At 44.9% G+C, this 16,429-nt stretch overlaps 1 protein-coding gene across 1 annotated transcript; it reads right to left on the reverse strand.

The window, feature by feature from the left end:
• Positions 1 to 3,833: 3,833 nt before the first annotated feature.
• Positions 3,834 to 15,830, reverse strand: mboat2b (membrane bound O-acyltransferase domain containing 2b). The gene is made up of 13 exons (XM_005950447.3): positions 15,606 to 15,830; positions 13,600 to 13,745; positions 13,077 to 13,154; positions 12,580 to 12,675; positions 12,440 to 12,495; positions 12,311 to 12,365; positions 7,972 to 8,155; positions 7,580 to 7,772; positions 7,301 to 7,404; positions 6,138 to 6,202; positions 5,915 to 6,047; positions 5,615 to 5,766; positions 3,834 to 5,358 (listed from the first exon to the last, which is right to left on the reverse strand). The coding sequence occupies exons 1-13, from the start codon at positions 15,693 to 15,695 to the stop codon at positions 5,187 to 5,189; spliced, it is 1,524 nt and encodes a 507-aa protein (XP_005950509.1). The 5' UTR covers positions 15,696 to 15,830; the 3' UTR covers positions 3,834 to 5,186.
• Between the last annotated feature and the right edge of the window lie 599 nt (positions 15,831 to 16,429).

A 16,429-nucleotide genomic window follows, 5' to 3' on the forward strand; every position in this document is an offset into this window, starting at 1 on the left:
GAAACTCAGAACTGGTACACGTCTTCTTCATTTCCATCATCCGCTCAATTTCCAGCATTGTGCTGTACTTTTTAAACAGACTATTAAAAAGTCCACCACCCTCTCTCCCAGACCTCCCCATACCTGCACAAGTGTCGTCTGGACCAACCTCCTTCAAGTCAAATCAAGTGGCTTTATTGTCATTCCAACCATGTACAGTGGTACAGTACACAGTGAAGCGAGACAGTGTTCCTCCAAGACTTTGGTGCTAAATATAACAGACAATAAAGACAGGACTACATACAGTGCAAGTGTGCAAAAATTGCAGAACAATTGCAAAAGAATAAAAGAATAAAACAAAAACAGTGCAACACCAGACAAAGCACAGCAATACAGACACAAGACAGTGCAGTAGAAAAGCAAAACAATGACAGTGGGTTGTGCAAAATGACTGAGCATTTTGCAAAAGTAACTTGATGTATGAAGGTATACCTGTGTGTGTCAGTCCAGTCACTGAGTGTTCAGGAGTCTGACGGCTTGGGGGAAGAAACTGTTTCAAAGTCTGGCAGTGAAGGCCCGAATGCTCTGGTACCTCTTGCCAGAAGGCAGCAGGGTGAAGAGTGTGTGTGAGGGGTGTGTAGGTTCCTCCACAATGCTGATGGTTTTGCTGATGCAGTGGGTGCGATAGGTGTCTGTGATGGAGGGAAGAGAGGCTCCAATGATCTTCTCAGCTGTTCTCACGATCCATTGTAGGATATTGCAATCCAATACGGTGCAGTTACCGTACCAAACAGTGATGCAGCTGCTCAGGATGCTCTTGATAGTCCCTCTGTAGAAAGTGGTGAGAATGGATGGTGCGAGATGGGCTTTTCTCAGTTTCTGCAGGAATTAGAGATGCTGCTGGGCTTTTTTAGTTATGGAGCTGGTGTTGAGGGACCAGGAGAGGTTTTCCACCAGGTGAACGCCAAGGAATTTGGTGCTCTTGACGACCTCCACAGAGGATCCATCGATGTTCAGTGGACAGTGATCTCTCCGTGCTCTCTTGAAGTCGACGATCATCTCTTTTGTTTTGTCCACGTTCAAAGACAGTTGACTCTACACCAGTCTGTTAACTGTTGCATTTGTGTAGCACTTTTCAAAACACAGAGTTGCAGAGTGCTTCACAGTTTCAGTAAATGCCACACATTAAAGATAAATATACATATTTCAACATACACACATGCATTCATGCAGGGTTGCAAACTATGGGTGAAAATTAAGTGGAAAAGATTAAGGCACAGCTAACCTATAAAAATGAGTTTTTAGCAGTCGTATAAAGAAAATGAAAAACAGTGATCCTGATTGCAAAAACCTCAAAAGCACAATCTTCTCTGGTTTTAAAATCAGTTAAGAGACCCTGGTTAGAGGGTCAGAGGCCAGCTGCCGTGACAAGGTTTCAGAGACTGCTGGATAAGCAGGGGCGAGTCCGTGTTGACATTTATATGTTGGTAACAGAATTTTAAAGTAGATTTTAAATTAATATGAATTGTGCAACATGAATTCTGAAATATGCTGTTGAAGGCATGCCTTCACCAGCTTCTACAGATATTTTCAGTCAAAAATGATCAAGGTGAGAGAAAAGTGTGAACTACAGGTTCCAGATGATTGAATGACAGTAAAGGTTCAATTTTTTCAATATTTCTGAGGTGAAGGAAAAAAGACTGGATGAGCTCTGAGGTGTGATAGTAAAAGTTAGTCAAAGATGATGCCAAAGTTTTTAGCATATGATTTCAAGTTATTGGCAAGGGGGCAAAGCAATGGCTAACCTCCTTAGAGAAACTGTCTGGGCCGAGCACTAGAACCTCAGTTTTACTGGAACTGAGATGGAGGAAATTTGAATATATACACTCAGTAATGGCAAAGAAGCATTTGTTGAGTCAGGAGACGCTGTTGAGGTTGCTAGGCTTTACAGAAAAGTATAGCTGTGTGTCATCTGTATAGCTGTGGTAGGAGATTCCATTAAAACCATTAGACAGGTGACCCAGGGGTAACGTATGTAAAGAAAACAGAACTGGTCCAGGGACTGAGCCCTGGGGGACTCTACATACGAGTGATGAGAACTTACACTGCAGCAGAGCTTGGGGAGAGTCTGTGCTGGCGGACGTGGGTTACTGGACTGGTAGTCTGGTTGCCACTGGGTGGCAACCAGGTTTGGGGGCTTGGGGATGCGGGGGTGCTCCTCGTCTGGGCTGGGGCTCTGGCTGGGCCTCAGGGGCTTGGGTCCTGATGGTGGTGTGTCACCGAGGTTGTGGATGGGTGTGTGCATGGGGGCCCAGCCCTGGCATGGGGGGCCTCTGGTGCATTTGCAGAACCGAGGGTCCCTTCAAATGGCGGGGAGGTTGTTACATCCTTGCAGGTCTCTGTTCTTCAGGAGTTCACTCTGCAGGTGAGGGAGAGATATAGGAGAGGTGGAGAATGAACTCAACCTAGGTGTCTATTGTCTTATGTAGTCCGGAAGATAATTGGATGATGGGGTGGAAGTAGAGCCCCGGGCTCTGTGGGGCTTGGTGGTGCTACTGCTGTGGGTCCCGGTCTGGATGGGCCTGGACCCCCTGCCCTTGGTGGGGGTCCAGGCCCAGGGAATGGGGGCGCCTACTGGGATCAGCAGGGGACCAGATAAATCGAGTGGGACTAAAATAGAAAGCTCACCTTTATCTGATTGTATTAGAATATCCTTAGTCAATAAAGCTGGTTCAGTGCTGTGGGTTTATCTCTAACCGGACTGGAATTTAAACGATAAACGACCTGACAGACTTTCTCAAGGATTTCAGAAATAAATGTGAGTTTGGAAATTGTCCTGTGAGTATCTGAAACAGTGGGATCTAAGTAGGGTTTTACAGCAGAGCAAAGATGCTAGCTGTAATCTGGAAGGCGGCCAGATAAAAAGGATTGATTCATAATAGAAAGAATCTGAGGGAGATGAGGCATAACGCCTTTGATGAATTTAGGAGGGATAATGACCGCTGGGCAGGATGACAGCGTCCATGTGTGAGACTATATTGAGAAGATCTGTCGAGGAAACCGGTTTAAAGTCAAAGAACAGGACGTGAACAGCAGACTGATGAGTCTGCTGATGGCGTCAAACAATAACCTTGGATTGTGTTTGTCGTTAATCAAATCAGCAAAATAAGATGTTCTCACATCTTTTATAAGCTGGTCGAGGATAGTTAGTAACTCCTTCACATGGGAGGGAGTCACTCTCACCTGCTGCACATCCTTTTCAGCTCGGTCTCTCTGCCTCTACAAGTCCTTCTCTCCTTCCTCAGAGTCCAGCCTCACTATAAACCTTACCTTTGCCTCATAATCACATTTATCTCAGTGTTTAACATTTTGAGCATGTCAGGCTGTGCAATTCATTATTATGACTGTTTGTCCTTCAGTCATGACTGTACTATGTAAAGCACCCAGATACTTACTGAGGTTATACATACTGTAACAGACTGCACCCCCTGTACAAAAGCCAAAGTTAGTGCAGTGGAACATTTGGTTAACTCAGAATTAAGGAAGAAGCAGGAAAATGCAAGCTCAGGCTGAAAGGCCGGAGTGTGTGAGGATAGCAGAACATCTGGTGTATTTGATAGAAATCCACTGAGTGATAGCTTTAAATAAAGTGTTTGTGCGTGCATGTTTGTGGGTTTAATGCTGTGCTGGTGAAATCTCTGAACCACAAACATCACCCAGCGACTTTATGACCTGATATTTGAGGAATTATTAACAGAGTTGTTCTCTAGTTTGATTCCTATCAGCCTGCCAAAGTTTAAAGTGCAGACTCAAACTTCCACCCATCCCAGCAACAATCACACATGTTCACCTGGTCAGGTGTCAAAAATCAGCTTTATTTCACATTTACAAAACCATGAAGCCCACAGAGAGGTGTCTGTGTCCCAGAACATCTCCACCAGGAACAACACTGACGATACAAATATGGCAACAGGAAACAGAAATGTGTTTTCCTCAGTTTACAAAAACACACAGCAGTAAACGCATAGCACTTCCTGTCGGAACGTCCTCCTAGATCCGAAGACCAGACTACAGAACCACGATGAACCCAACCCGAAGCACTTTCTTTATTTTCTTACATAATATTAGCATGTGTTCATACGAAACATGGCCCAAGGTCAAAGTAATAACACTAGCATGTGAACGTAATCCAGAGTAATCTAAAGTAACCCAACGTAAAGTAATCTAGTCTCAAGCCTGCTCTTAGCACTCAGCTTCAACGCTGTTCTATATTTTTATCATTACATTAGATTTCTTTATGTGGTCATCTCCTGTGGGCAGCACAGCTCACAGGTACAGAGTGCTGCCCCTCAATGGGTTTTCAGAAGCTGGCCAATCAGAAGGAAGTGGGATTTTAAAGAAGGATGACTTTAAAGAGAGAGGAGCTAAAAGAGTTTATTGAGCTGAGAAGCCAGAGTTAAATAAAGTAAAGTTGTTTTTTTTAAATTTTATTATTTTTGAATCATAGGAGGGTAATACAGCTGAGTAGAGCTGCAGGTTAGCTCAATGGTTCTCCTTTAACGTGAAAGATGATCACATGACCCTTACTGATCTTTCAGTTCATTTAATCTTCGAGCTAAATCTGCAAACACCTGACTGCTTGGAATGAAATGACATAAATCACCTGATTCAGACATCTGCTAATGTAAACGTGATGCCACCCTCTCCAGGTAACACCTGCAAAAACCCAAACGGGTAAGACTGCTGAGTGGACCTTTATCGGCCCCTGTGAACACTGTCATGCTGTGGTTTAACCTGCCTGACTTCCATTTGTGCATGCTTCACTCATCCAGCCACTCTTCCCGTCCTTCCTTTGTTCTTCTTCCTTGCAGATGAACAGTCAGCAGGTGTTTAACCACAAAGAAACACTACACAGGTGATCATGAGAGTTTGGGGCAGCTCAGCTTCCCACACAGCAGCTCCATGTCAACTTACACTGTATGTATTTATACACATGAATCCTCCGTCACCACACATCTGTCTGAATCTGAGCAGTCACGAATCCTTTTGAAGACAACACGGGGCCTGTTTCCATACCCCCCCCCCCTATGACTCCAAGTAATCGTCATCATGTTTCTGTACCCAGCCAGCAGGAAGCTCCGTCTGCCCACTTTCTGTACACGTCCATGTAATGCATGATGTCACATCATCGCTCTCTGTCCTCTGTCTCATGTGGTTTTCGCCTTCTGGCTGCAGGTCCTGTCTGTAGCCTCTAGGTGGCGCTGAAACGATTCCTGCACTGGGCTCTTCTGCTGGTCTTTGAGAGGGAGATTCCTCCGTTTGACGGGCAGCACGAATGCGACCAGAATGCAGCCGATGTGGAGGCTAAAGTACCAGGAACTGCAGAGAAGATGAAAATTCAGAAATGCTGCTATGAGCAGTCAAAGTTACACATGAATTAAACCTGGGTTAAACAAGGTTTAAACCTGGGCTGCACCAGCAGTAAACCTGAAATATATCTGGGTTAAACCTGGAATAACTTATATTAAACCTTGGTAAAACCTGATTTAAACCTGGGTTAAAGCTGTGTTAAACATGCATTAAACCTGGATTGAATCTTGATTAAACTTTGGTCAACCCTTTCTGACTTACTGACCTGTAGAACTTCATGGATGGACCCACAGACAGCAAGACAAAAGGTATCACTGTGTAGCAGATGGCAATCTGAGTGGCTGCCCACGTGATGACATCATAGACCAATTTGTGTACGGAGGAGTGCAGGAAGTATGGTCGAACGTTGTGTCTGACCTGAGGATGAGAAGTTAACATGGATGACTGCTAAAATGGACACAGGTCTCATTTCAAAGGCTTAGCAGCAACATCAGTTAACAGATAACAGCTAACTGCTAAATGATAATGGCTAACAGCTAGCGGCTAATAGCTAACAGCGGCTCACCGCTCTGGCTGCCAGCGTGATGACGATCCCTGTGAGGAAGGTGAGGTAATATCCTGGATAGGCTCCGTGCCACATGGCTGACAGGATGAAGGTGGCTGCTGTCGGATGGTAGGGACATCGCTCATAACACACCCTGTCAATCAGAAATAAGGGGTCAGAGGTCACAAACAGTCATTTTTACACATGCCAGGTACAGATTCCAGATCAGGTAACTGAGTGTGACCTTTTGAGCCAGTGTGCTGTCTGAATGTTCCAGTTGTCCAGGAAAACTTTGAAGCTGGTGGCAAACTGGAAGCAGACAGAGATCCATTAGACTGATGTTATCAAACCATTTTAGTGACTCGTAAATAGGGATGGGCACCGGTTCTGACATAAACGGTAGTAACCAGACCGAAAAGCAGCGCACATTTCGGTGCTTTATTTCGGTGCTTTATTTCGGTGCTTTTTTTTCCTGAGCTGTGATACACTTTAGATTCTAGCCAATCATTTTACGTTTCCGAGGATAGTAGGCGGGGCCAGGTACGTACGTTCTTTTAGAGCAGAGCTACAGATTAAAAATGCCCAAGGCGAAGCGGTCAAGTCTGGCTGTACTTCACAGCAAAATATGCAAACTCAGCAGCCTGCAACAAGTGCTTTAAACTGATACTGTGATACTGTCAAAGGAGGTAACACCTCGAATCCGATGAAACACTTGGCGACGCATAGCGTTTTTTTTAAAAGCCGGGAAATGCGCCGTATTTGATAGCTTGCTGCGAGACCTCACGCCGTGCACGTCGGGTGGGTTGCCAGTTATCGGAGAGTTAGCAACATCCCCCAAAAACCCGAAGAGGAGAGTCCTGGCCCCTAGCCCTGCCAGTGTAGCAGAAATGATGACGATGATGATGCAGCAGCAGCCGTTCTTCTCTGCGTGAGTAGCTTAATGTTGTCCGTGTGTAATTTGAGTAGGCTAACAGCGTTATCAAATTAATGCATGTAAGGTGAACTGGCAAACATCATCATAGCTACATGCGGCTGTCTTCTTGTTTGATGGCAGATACTCCCTTCACCCTGGCAAAAAAGGCTAAAATGACCAAAGAAAAAGTGGAAAACAGCTAAACATGAGAGGTTTTTGAACAAAGTTTGTGTTTTTTCCATTGATTAAGCACTGCTTCCAGCCAAGAGTGATGCCATAAAAAAGGCTAACATTGTTATCTTTTTACAAAAAAACAGCTGAACATGAGAGGTTTTTGGACCAATTTTGTGTTCTCCATTCTTTGAGCACCGGTTTGAGCACCGTTTAAGCACCGGCACCGTTTCAAAAGTACCGGTTTGGCACCGATATCGGATAAAACCTAAACGATACCCATCCCTACTCGTAAACTTGTCCAGGTCTGTGATGGTCCTGACCTCAATCTTCAGGATCCTCAGATTGGAGATGAGGTCCCAGCGAGCAGAGCCGTCACTGTCGTAACCATTGAAGCCAAAACCGGCGGCGTTGTTGATGGCGTCAGCTGTAGCACAGATGTGACTGGTCAGAAATTTAGGTATGAACAGTGTGTTTGTGCTAACAGTGAACCCAGCATTTTCATTTCAGCACAAATGATCGGTTAGATTTTGATTTTAATCCAATTTTTCTACAGCAGCACATGAAGGTTTATTTGCACAAAGCAGATTTCAGCCACCCACCAAGCGTCCAGACGAAGTAGTACTTGGGTCTGGTAGTCAGCATGGACAGGTACAGGTAAACCACTTGAGCATAGAAAGGTGTGTTGGCAATGAAGTTGTCGTCGATGTTTCGCTCCACTGGGAAAACCTTACACACTGACAGAAACACCAGCAGGCAGAAGAAGGAGGTGGTGACCTTACGTACGACCTCCATCTGTGGAGAAACATAGTATTCATTCAGGTTCAATATGTCTTAAATTCAGTCAGCAATCATGAACAAAAGAAGAAATGGATTACGCTCCTCAGTTTAAACGTCTCAACGGTAAATGTCTTAAACCTGCTTTCTGTTTAATGTCAAGCGGGGGCAACTGCTCATACTGTAAATACAGGTATGCCTTAGTCATGCGACCTACGTTTGGGGAGGGCTCACTGTGCCTCAGCTTGCTGCTGGACTTCCTTTCATCCTTGTAGTCTCTGCAGCGTCGAGGGGCTCCCTCGATGAAGCCGATGTAGTCGTTGTAGGAGCAGGTGGGGCCAGCCAGGATCCCCATGAAGTTACAGTTGTAGCTGAAGTACTCCAGCAGACTGGGCATTCTCCTAAATAAATAGAGGTTAAGACCATTTCACCACAATGCTTTCTATTGGCAACTCGTGTGAATGTTGTATGCTATGGAAACAGCCGTGCTCCGAAAGAAGGCATGGAGAACTATTCAATTTTCAATTCAGTTTTATCTATACAACGCCAAATTACAACTACAGTTGCCTCAAGGTGCTTTTTACAGTAACTTAGACCCTACAAGAATACAAAGAAAACAGAGAAAACCCCAACAATCACATGAGCCCCGATGAGAAAGCACTGGTGACAGTGGGAAGGAAAAACTAAATTTTAACAGGAAGAAACCTCCAGCAGAACCAGGCTCAGGGAGGGGCGGCCATCTGCTGTGACTGGTTTGGGTGAGGGGAGGAAGACAGGACAAAAGACACACTGTGGAAGAGAGCCAGAGATTAATAATAAATGAACCTTAAGTTGTATATGAAAGATCTGTTTTCACACGCCCTAATTTCTATCACTGCTGGGATTCTGTTCTGCTGTGGTGGGCCATCAGAGTACTTGCAAAATGTTTTCATTAAATTCTGTATGTCAATAAATATTGTTCAGTTTCTTGTACTAATCTCTTTTTATTGAACCAATGATTTAATGCGAGAGGTGTACGAACACATGAGTGACGTGAGTTAAGAAGAAACACCCAGTGCATCATGGGAATTCCCCAGCTACCTTCACCTATTGCAGCATAACCAAGGGAGGATTCAGGGTCACCTGATCCAGCCCGAACTATATGCTTTAGCAAAAAGGAAAGTTTGAAGGCTAATCCTAAAAGTAGAGATATTGTCTGTCTCCTAAATCCAAACTGGAAGCTGGTTCCACAGAAGAGGGGCCTGAAAACTGAAGGCTCTGCCTCCCATTCTACTTTTAAATACTCTAGGAACAACAAGTAAGCCTGCAGTGTGAGAGCGAAGTGCTCTAACGATATGATACTATAAGGTCGTTAAGATAAGATGGGGCCTGATTATTCAAGACCTTGAATGTGAGGAGCAGGATTTAAATTCTGGATTTTTAATGGAGCCAATGAAGGGGAGACAGTAAAGGAGAACCAGAACACAGAACAAAGAGCTAATGTGATTGGCATAGTGAGACTTGTAGTAAAAACCTCAGTTAGAAAAGCTCTCTAAAAGTACATATCCATTTATCATGTCTGATATTTAGCTAACATCTGCACAGACAGCATGCTAATGCTAAGCTAGCCAAGAACTTAAGAGTGATGAAAGAGTGGAGTATATGCAGACCCCAGTCTAGCAGCCAGACCCTGAACTTCAATAGGTTAACAAAGGCAGTTCTACCTGTTCATGTTTCTAAAGCAGAATCACCATGACGACTGCTCTGAAGTCTGTTTGGCTCATTTTAACTTTGCTTTTATTCAAACTTCAAGAGTGTGTGTGTCCTCATTAGCACAGAGATCTGTGTCAGTGTGCGACTGTAGCTTCAGGTGTACACTGTTCATTGATAATTATCAGACTGTGCTTCAGGTTGGAGTGACATGGAGGTATGTTTTACTTCACTTTAACAGGTTGTGTAAGAAATTACTTTCTTCAGTGAGTAATTAAGTAACATACAACACTACTTTTAATATAAGTAACAAGTAATGTGCAATAGATTACTTTTTTGAGTGACAACTCTAACACTGTCTTGATGCATGCTAAATCACCCAGGTAGGTAAATCCCAAAAGGTGATTCTGTTCATCTGGATGTAACGTTTTTAGTGGGGGAAACATTTCGTCATTTATCCAAGCGACTTCTTCAATCTCAGTTGACTGCAGGTTTCCCTAATCTTATAAACAGTAGATTTGCGCAATAATTGAAACCAGCCCACTGATTGAACAATTTGCTGTGAGGTTGGTTTATGATCATTAATATGCAAATTGTCGTCAAAGGAGCTTGCAAAGAAAAGCATCTGGACTTCTTTAAGTTACTTGAAGACATTTCACCTCTCATCCGAGAAGCTTCTTCAGTTCTAAGGTCAAATGGTGGAGAGTCCCAGATATAAACCTAGTGGGAGTATCCCCCCACAGAGGGACAAAAGGACCCCCTGATGATCCTCTAATCCTCTAATCAGTCATCCAGGTCATCGTAGTCAAAGGAGCTTGCAAAGAAAAGCGTCTGGACTTCTTTAAGTCCAGACTTGATCTTAAAAGTTTATTTTGTGACCCAGAAGGAGCAATAAGAGTGATATTAAAACTAAGTAGCTGCCACCATTGTTGGAAACTGGAAATTGGCTGGGCCACACTGTGAATTCTGAGATAGGTTGGGCCACGAAGGATACACCTGACCCATCCTTCAAATCTGGGGAAAAGCAGGACGCATTTGTCAACCGCATTTGGAGGAGTCTTTGAATTGGGACAGCCTTTGTCGCGTCACCTTTACGTACTCGGCCTACAAAAGTGCAGCTGTCTATTGTAATTTTTGAGTGTATGCTAAAATAAAAATAAAAGTGTTCTATATCACCTGTTTGTTTTTATTCAAGCATACGTGTATCCTATTTTTATTGATAGAGAGATTAAGCTTGTGTTTCAGTCATGTAGTGACTGTGCTTATTATGAGGCTTATTAGACATTATAAAACAGATGAACGTAATTTTGCCAAAGTGCTTAAGGTCGCATTTGGAGGAGTCTTCAAATTGTGACAGCCTTCGTTGCGTCGCTGTCACGTAATCGGCCTACAAAAGTGGCTTCCGAAGATATGCAGTCCCTGAATCTGGACACAGCTATGATACCGGAGACTGCTTCTTCTTCTTCTTCTTCTTTGGCGTTTAACGGCAGCTGGCATCCTTGTAGATGCATTGCTGCCATCTTCTGTTTCAGTCCGTTATTACACTCTTAAATCCTACTACTTATTCCTGTGTCTTGCAGGATCTTAACTCATTCACTGCCATTGACGTCTATAGCCGTCAATGGCAGTGAATGAGTCAATGGGTTTAACTCATTCACTGCCAGCCTAAATTGATGCGTCGACTATTAAATTACTTGGCAACGATTTTGATAGTCGACGTAATCGTGACTAGTCGACTAATCATGGCAGCCCTACCTCCCTTGTGAATTTGATGTGTTGGTCGGTCCATCGAGTTAATGTGATCCATGAATTGTGGTACGTCCCGTGCTGAGATTTGATTTTCACCCAGGTTTCATCCACATACCTGAACCAATGACTTGGTGATGTTCCATAGTAGGATAAAAGAGCCCTCATTTCCACTTCTTCCATGTACACGTTGGCCACAGTGGGTGAAACTGGGGAAATCATGGCACACCCATGTTTCTGACTGTAGTACTGACCCTTGTATGCGAAATAGGTGGAATTAAGACACAGTTCCAAAAGTAAACACACTTGGTCAATGCTGAGAGTGGTCCTGTTGCTAAGGTTGGGGTCATCCTGTAATGTCTTACGAACTACCTCCAACGCTTCAGTGACTGGAACACAAGTGAAGAGAGATGTAACATTGTATGAGACCATTGTTTCATCTGCCTCCATAATGACATCTCTCACCTTCTCAATAAAATCCAAGGTGTTCTGGATGTGCTGTTCAGAGCTGCCTACCATTGATTGATTAATGATCAAGGAACTGACCTCACAGCTGATTGTTCATTTAGTGGCTAATTTCAGTTATTGTGTATTTACACAAGTAAATACACAAGGTAAATACAAGTAAATACACTTGTATTTACACAAGGTTGAGGAAACATGCAGTCAGCTGAGACTGAAGAAGTCACCTGGATGAGTGACGAAACGTCCAGACGAGCAGAATCAACAATTTTGAACTCCAACACTGCCGATAACGTGATGAAAAATGAAGGCCACAGAATGAGGATTGTTCATGCAAAGATCTACTAGGAGCAGGAAGAAGACTATTCAAAGGGTTCCGCTATGTCATGAGTTTTGAAGGACTGATCCAGTAAAAGTGACTCAGCCGAGTATTTTTTGTTTTTAGTTTAGGTGAAGCTATTTTTTCATACTAAACCTGTTTTGCATGAACAGAAGTACAGCAGGAAGTTGCATTACTTTTAGGGAGAAATATTAGGGCGGAGATACCTTTGATTGACAAGTGTCTACCATGGAGGCATGGATTTTGTTGTAAGCTCCACCCTCCTGCCTAAACACGGTGATTTCTGTTCCAGTAAATAATGTTTCTACCATGAACAAACCTTATTGCCAGAATCTTCTGTCCCGCCGTCAGATGTTCCTCCTTCCGAGCCATTCCTGTCAGAAACACAGAGTGGACAGTAAAACCTGCAGGATTTACGGAAAACAGCCTGTCTGAGAGTGCAGCTCACCGTCATGGATCTCAAATGCCAGACTGGTGATCTTCTGAGTGATGACCATCATGGGGCTGGAGAGAGGGCAGAGGCAGAGATTAGAGCCTGGACACGGAGAGGCGTTTAGGAGTGAATGGGCCACAGAGCGGAGGCGTTACCCTGTGAAATCGGCGGTGTACATGCCGTAGTCAAAGACGTACACTCGAGTGATCTGACACAGACTCAGGTATGTGAGCGCCACCACTAGGCAGTACCTGGAAAAACACAGAGAACAGGCTGTTATTCAACTTGGGGTCGGCGGTCCTGACGGCCTCACTGAGGTCTGAGGACCTCTGTGATGATCTGGCTCACTCAGGTTTCTGGCTGTAGCTCATGTGAAGCTCCACGGGTTTAAGACCTTCACCAGTCTGAAGTTTGCATCCTTTTGAGGACAGAACACCTGGTGCAGTCATGTTTGTTTGGCTGAAAGGAGCACATTGTTACTTTTACAACATCAGAACCTTCATGACCTAATGTTCACAGAGCTGGAAATAACAGAGGTCCGACTGTGAGCTGCTCTCCTGACATCAAAGGTGATAAAAAGTTTCCTCATTAACCCTGAGCTTGTTAATGGCTTGTTAGCAGCGTTTTAATGCATGTCGTGTGTGACGCTCACTTGTGCATGTGTTCGACTCCGGTGAGGATCATGATGCCGTAGGTGAGTCCGCTCTGAACCAGGAAGTGGAGAGCATACCTGTAAAACAAGGAGAACACAGAGCATCATCTCCAGACACCAGCTGACCAGAACACGTGATTTGTCTGCCGCTCCTGTGATGGATGCTCACATTAAACATAATGAGCTTGGTGTACAAACAGTAATCTCTGTGAGCCAACGCTCAGGCTGCCCTCAACACTCAGTCAGTCACAGCATTTTTCCCTCTGGGATCTGGATGATGTCCTAGAGAGTTTGATTTAGGGTCATCTGACACACAGACCGAATCAGAAGAAAGCTTTCTTAAAGGGGGAGGAGCTAAAAGTTGTTTCTGCTCCTGACAATCATTATTGTGTAATTTTTCCATTACAGGTGAGATAAGCGATGCACGTGTGACCTCTATCAGAGCACTGATTGGTTCAATTTTAGGATAAGTCAGACTTTGGAGAGCTCAGTTTTACTGATCCTGAGTCGTAGTTGGTCTTACCAGCCGAAGCAGAACATGGCAAAATAGAGTCCCAGCAGCGTGGCCACCACGTGCCGGATGATGGGACTGGTCTTACTGGGATGGAGGAAGAGACGAAACCAGAAGGCGGAGATCAGAGCGCAGAGCTGGCACGCTACGAAGTTCACCTGCAGGTGAAGCAAACAGACAGCACCTCATTGGTGCTTCAGTACATCCAGGTGAGAGAGGGCAGACCCGCCCACCGTTAGACTGCTCCGCCTCCCTCAGGCTGACCCCTCACCTTCTCTAACACCTTCACAGAGGGGTGCTGCATGCTCATTGGCTAATCCTGCCTTCCTCCTGCTGAGGGGACCAAACCTGAGCGCCACCGCCCCCTCCTGGGTGTGAGAGAGGTGTCACATGACTCTTTCAGAACCAACACAAGCACAAAATGGCTGCCCTTTTCTCCAAGCAGCTCCTCCTGCAAGAAGGCGAGGAGGAGGATCTTCATCATCATTAGCACAGTAACAGCCATGTTATTGTCCAGTCACCGTCTACTACAGACTAATACCAGAATACTAAGAAACTAACATCAGAGTACTATCTGACTAATATCTGTAGTAATGTCAGAGTATCAATAGCACTGTCAGTTTTTGTAGTATTGTGTGTGGTATTGTGAGTGTTTGTAAACAGAGCAATGATATCACCACCTGCAGTACTTTGTGTCTCTTTGTACTTCAAAACTCAGAATTTGACTTTCAAAGTTCTCTTGTGTTTTTTTGCAACACTGTGAAGTCGAAGTACTCATCACTGAGTCACTGTCACGAGGTATTTTCTTACAGTGTGAAGTTTTTATCAGAGTGTCCTGAAATATAAGACGTTACAAGACGCCTTGAAACTACCTAAAAGATACTCAGGGAGGTTTTACTGTGCCTGTCCCAAAGTACACATCTGAGTCAGGACGATGGGAATAAGGAGCAGCGAGATCTCTGGCTTTGATCTTTTACAGGTTTGAGATTTTCATGTTTGAATGTGTGAAAAAGGCCTGAAAGTTTGCTGATGCAGCAGTTTTCAAACAGTTCTCTGTAATACTCTCTGTTGTACTGTTAGAGTATCTACAAACTGTTTAAAGGTTACAGCGGCCGTGTGTTCACACTATGGACCATAAATATTTATGAAAATCAGAGTCGGTCGAGCAGAAGATGAAATGTGCTGTTTGAGAAGGAGCGACCTTGGTGAGGGTCGCACCCCCCGGCCTCCTTCTGGGAGCACCTCTGGCAGTGCCCACTTCCTGCCTTGGAGGGAAGTGACACCAGAGCCTCCACTCAGAGGCGTGAAACTTGCTGTGTGGTGTAGAAACAGGATTTTTCTCTGAAGACTCACACACAATGACATCAGCCCACAGGAGATACTGGTATCATCAGTACTTCCCTGTAAAACTAGTAAACTGAGGCAGCTGGTCACCTGAACCGGCTCCAGAGGCCCGGCTGTCAGCCAGTCAGAGGGTAGGTGTGTGCAGCAGCTCACCAGGATCACCTGGTGAAGGTCCACACAACCACACTCTGATCTACCATCTGCTGAATGAGTAGCTGCTCCACCCCCTCTGAGCTCTGGACTGAGGAATGACCAATCAGGAGCTAACGTGGAGGTCATGGCTGTGCCTGGTTATCACCTGAGCCACACCTGCATCAGAGAAGCTCCACACCTGACCCCAGCGCAGACAAAACCTAAGAGGAAAGGTGGAGCCTCAGGAGCATCGGGTGAGAGATCACCCCCCCCCTCCCCTTTCCCCACCACTACCGACATGCCTTCCCCCTTCATCATCATCACAATAGGAACATTCCGCACAGCTACATCCCCTTCCTCCTCCTCCTTACGTGAATGAGCAGCATGAAGCCTCTCCTCCATCACAGCTGCAGGAGTCTGCACGAGGCCTCCGCCCTTTACTTTTACGGACAAAGCCCTCCTCCCTTCCCCGTCCTCGCCTCTCTTTGTACCCCCGTGTCGGACCTCCGGAGCGGCGGCCGCCGAGGTCCGGCGGCTCTTACCTGGTCCAGCGGCAGGTCGGTGAGCTCGCTGAGCGGCTGCAGAAGGCTGGAGCCTGTGCAGGCCGTGGATGGAGCTCCATCGTCGGCCATAGTTCCGATGTTAGGCCGACCGTACTGCTTCTGATACCGGCTGCAGCTGCGCAGAGGCGGTGGAGGCTCCGTGATCCACCGGAGGTCCGTGCCCGTGCGTCTGCGCGTGCTTCTCTGCTTTCTGCTCCTCCCCCTCCGTCTGCCTCCTCCTCCTGCTGCTTTCTCTTCAGATCAGTCTCAGAAACATCTGTTGGCATCTGGCTAAAGAACACACACACAGCTCACCGCATCTGAAGGCAAAGTCTTTTTTAATCGTTTAAGTCTTCAAGGATAAAACTGGCAAAACAGGAATCAATAACTAATAAATTAATAAATTCATTCATGTCGGTCGCACTCAAAACTGAGGGACTGAAGGTGTTTTACTGTATATGAGAGCCATTCCTGATTTGATCAGAATCAGAATACTTTATTAATCCCTAGGGAAATTATATGGGTTACAGTTGTGTCAGTACAGTAGCATTAACAAAAACAAACTAGACTATTTATCAATACGGTATGTTAAGATATGAGAAATAGCATAATATATACAATACAAGTCACCAAGTAATAAATATTCAGGGTTGACATATGTGATTATAAATAAATATTAACAAATTGACAGAAACATTACAGAGTAAGAAAGAGTGTGTGCCAAAAGGATGTAACTATTGTAGTGTTTACATTTCATCAGAAGGAGGAGAGATGGCCACAGGTAGGAATGATTTACTGTGGCGTTCATTGGTGCTTTTTGGTCA

The sequence above is a fragment of the Haplochromis burtoni genome, unplaced genomic scaffold (assembly GCF_018398535.1).
Source record: "Haplochromis burtoni strain Fernald_Lab_line unplaced genomic scaffold, NCSU_Asbu1 Contig_783, whole genome shotgun sequence".
NCBI classification, from domain to species: domain Eukaryota; kingdom Metazoa; phylum Chordata; class Actinopteri; order Cichliformes; family Cichlidae; genus Haplochromis; species Haplochromis burtoni.

Excerpts from the sequence above, each read along its gene's own strand:
- mboat2b (XM_005950447.3), bottom strand. The coding sequence starts at position 15,695 with ATGGCCGACGATGGAGCTCCATCCACGGCCTGCACAGGCTCCAGCCTT. Across the intron at positions 13,155-13,599 it reads GCCATGTTCTGCTTCGGCTG|GTATGCTCTCCACTTCCTGG; the intron begins GTAAGACCAACT and ends CTTGTTTTACAG. Across the intron at positions 6,203-7,300 it reads TGAGGATCCTGAAGATTGAG|TTTGCCACCAGCTTCAAAGT; the intron begins GTCAGGACCATC and ends GTCTGCTTCCAG.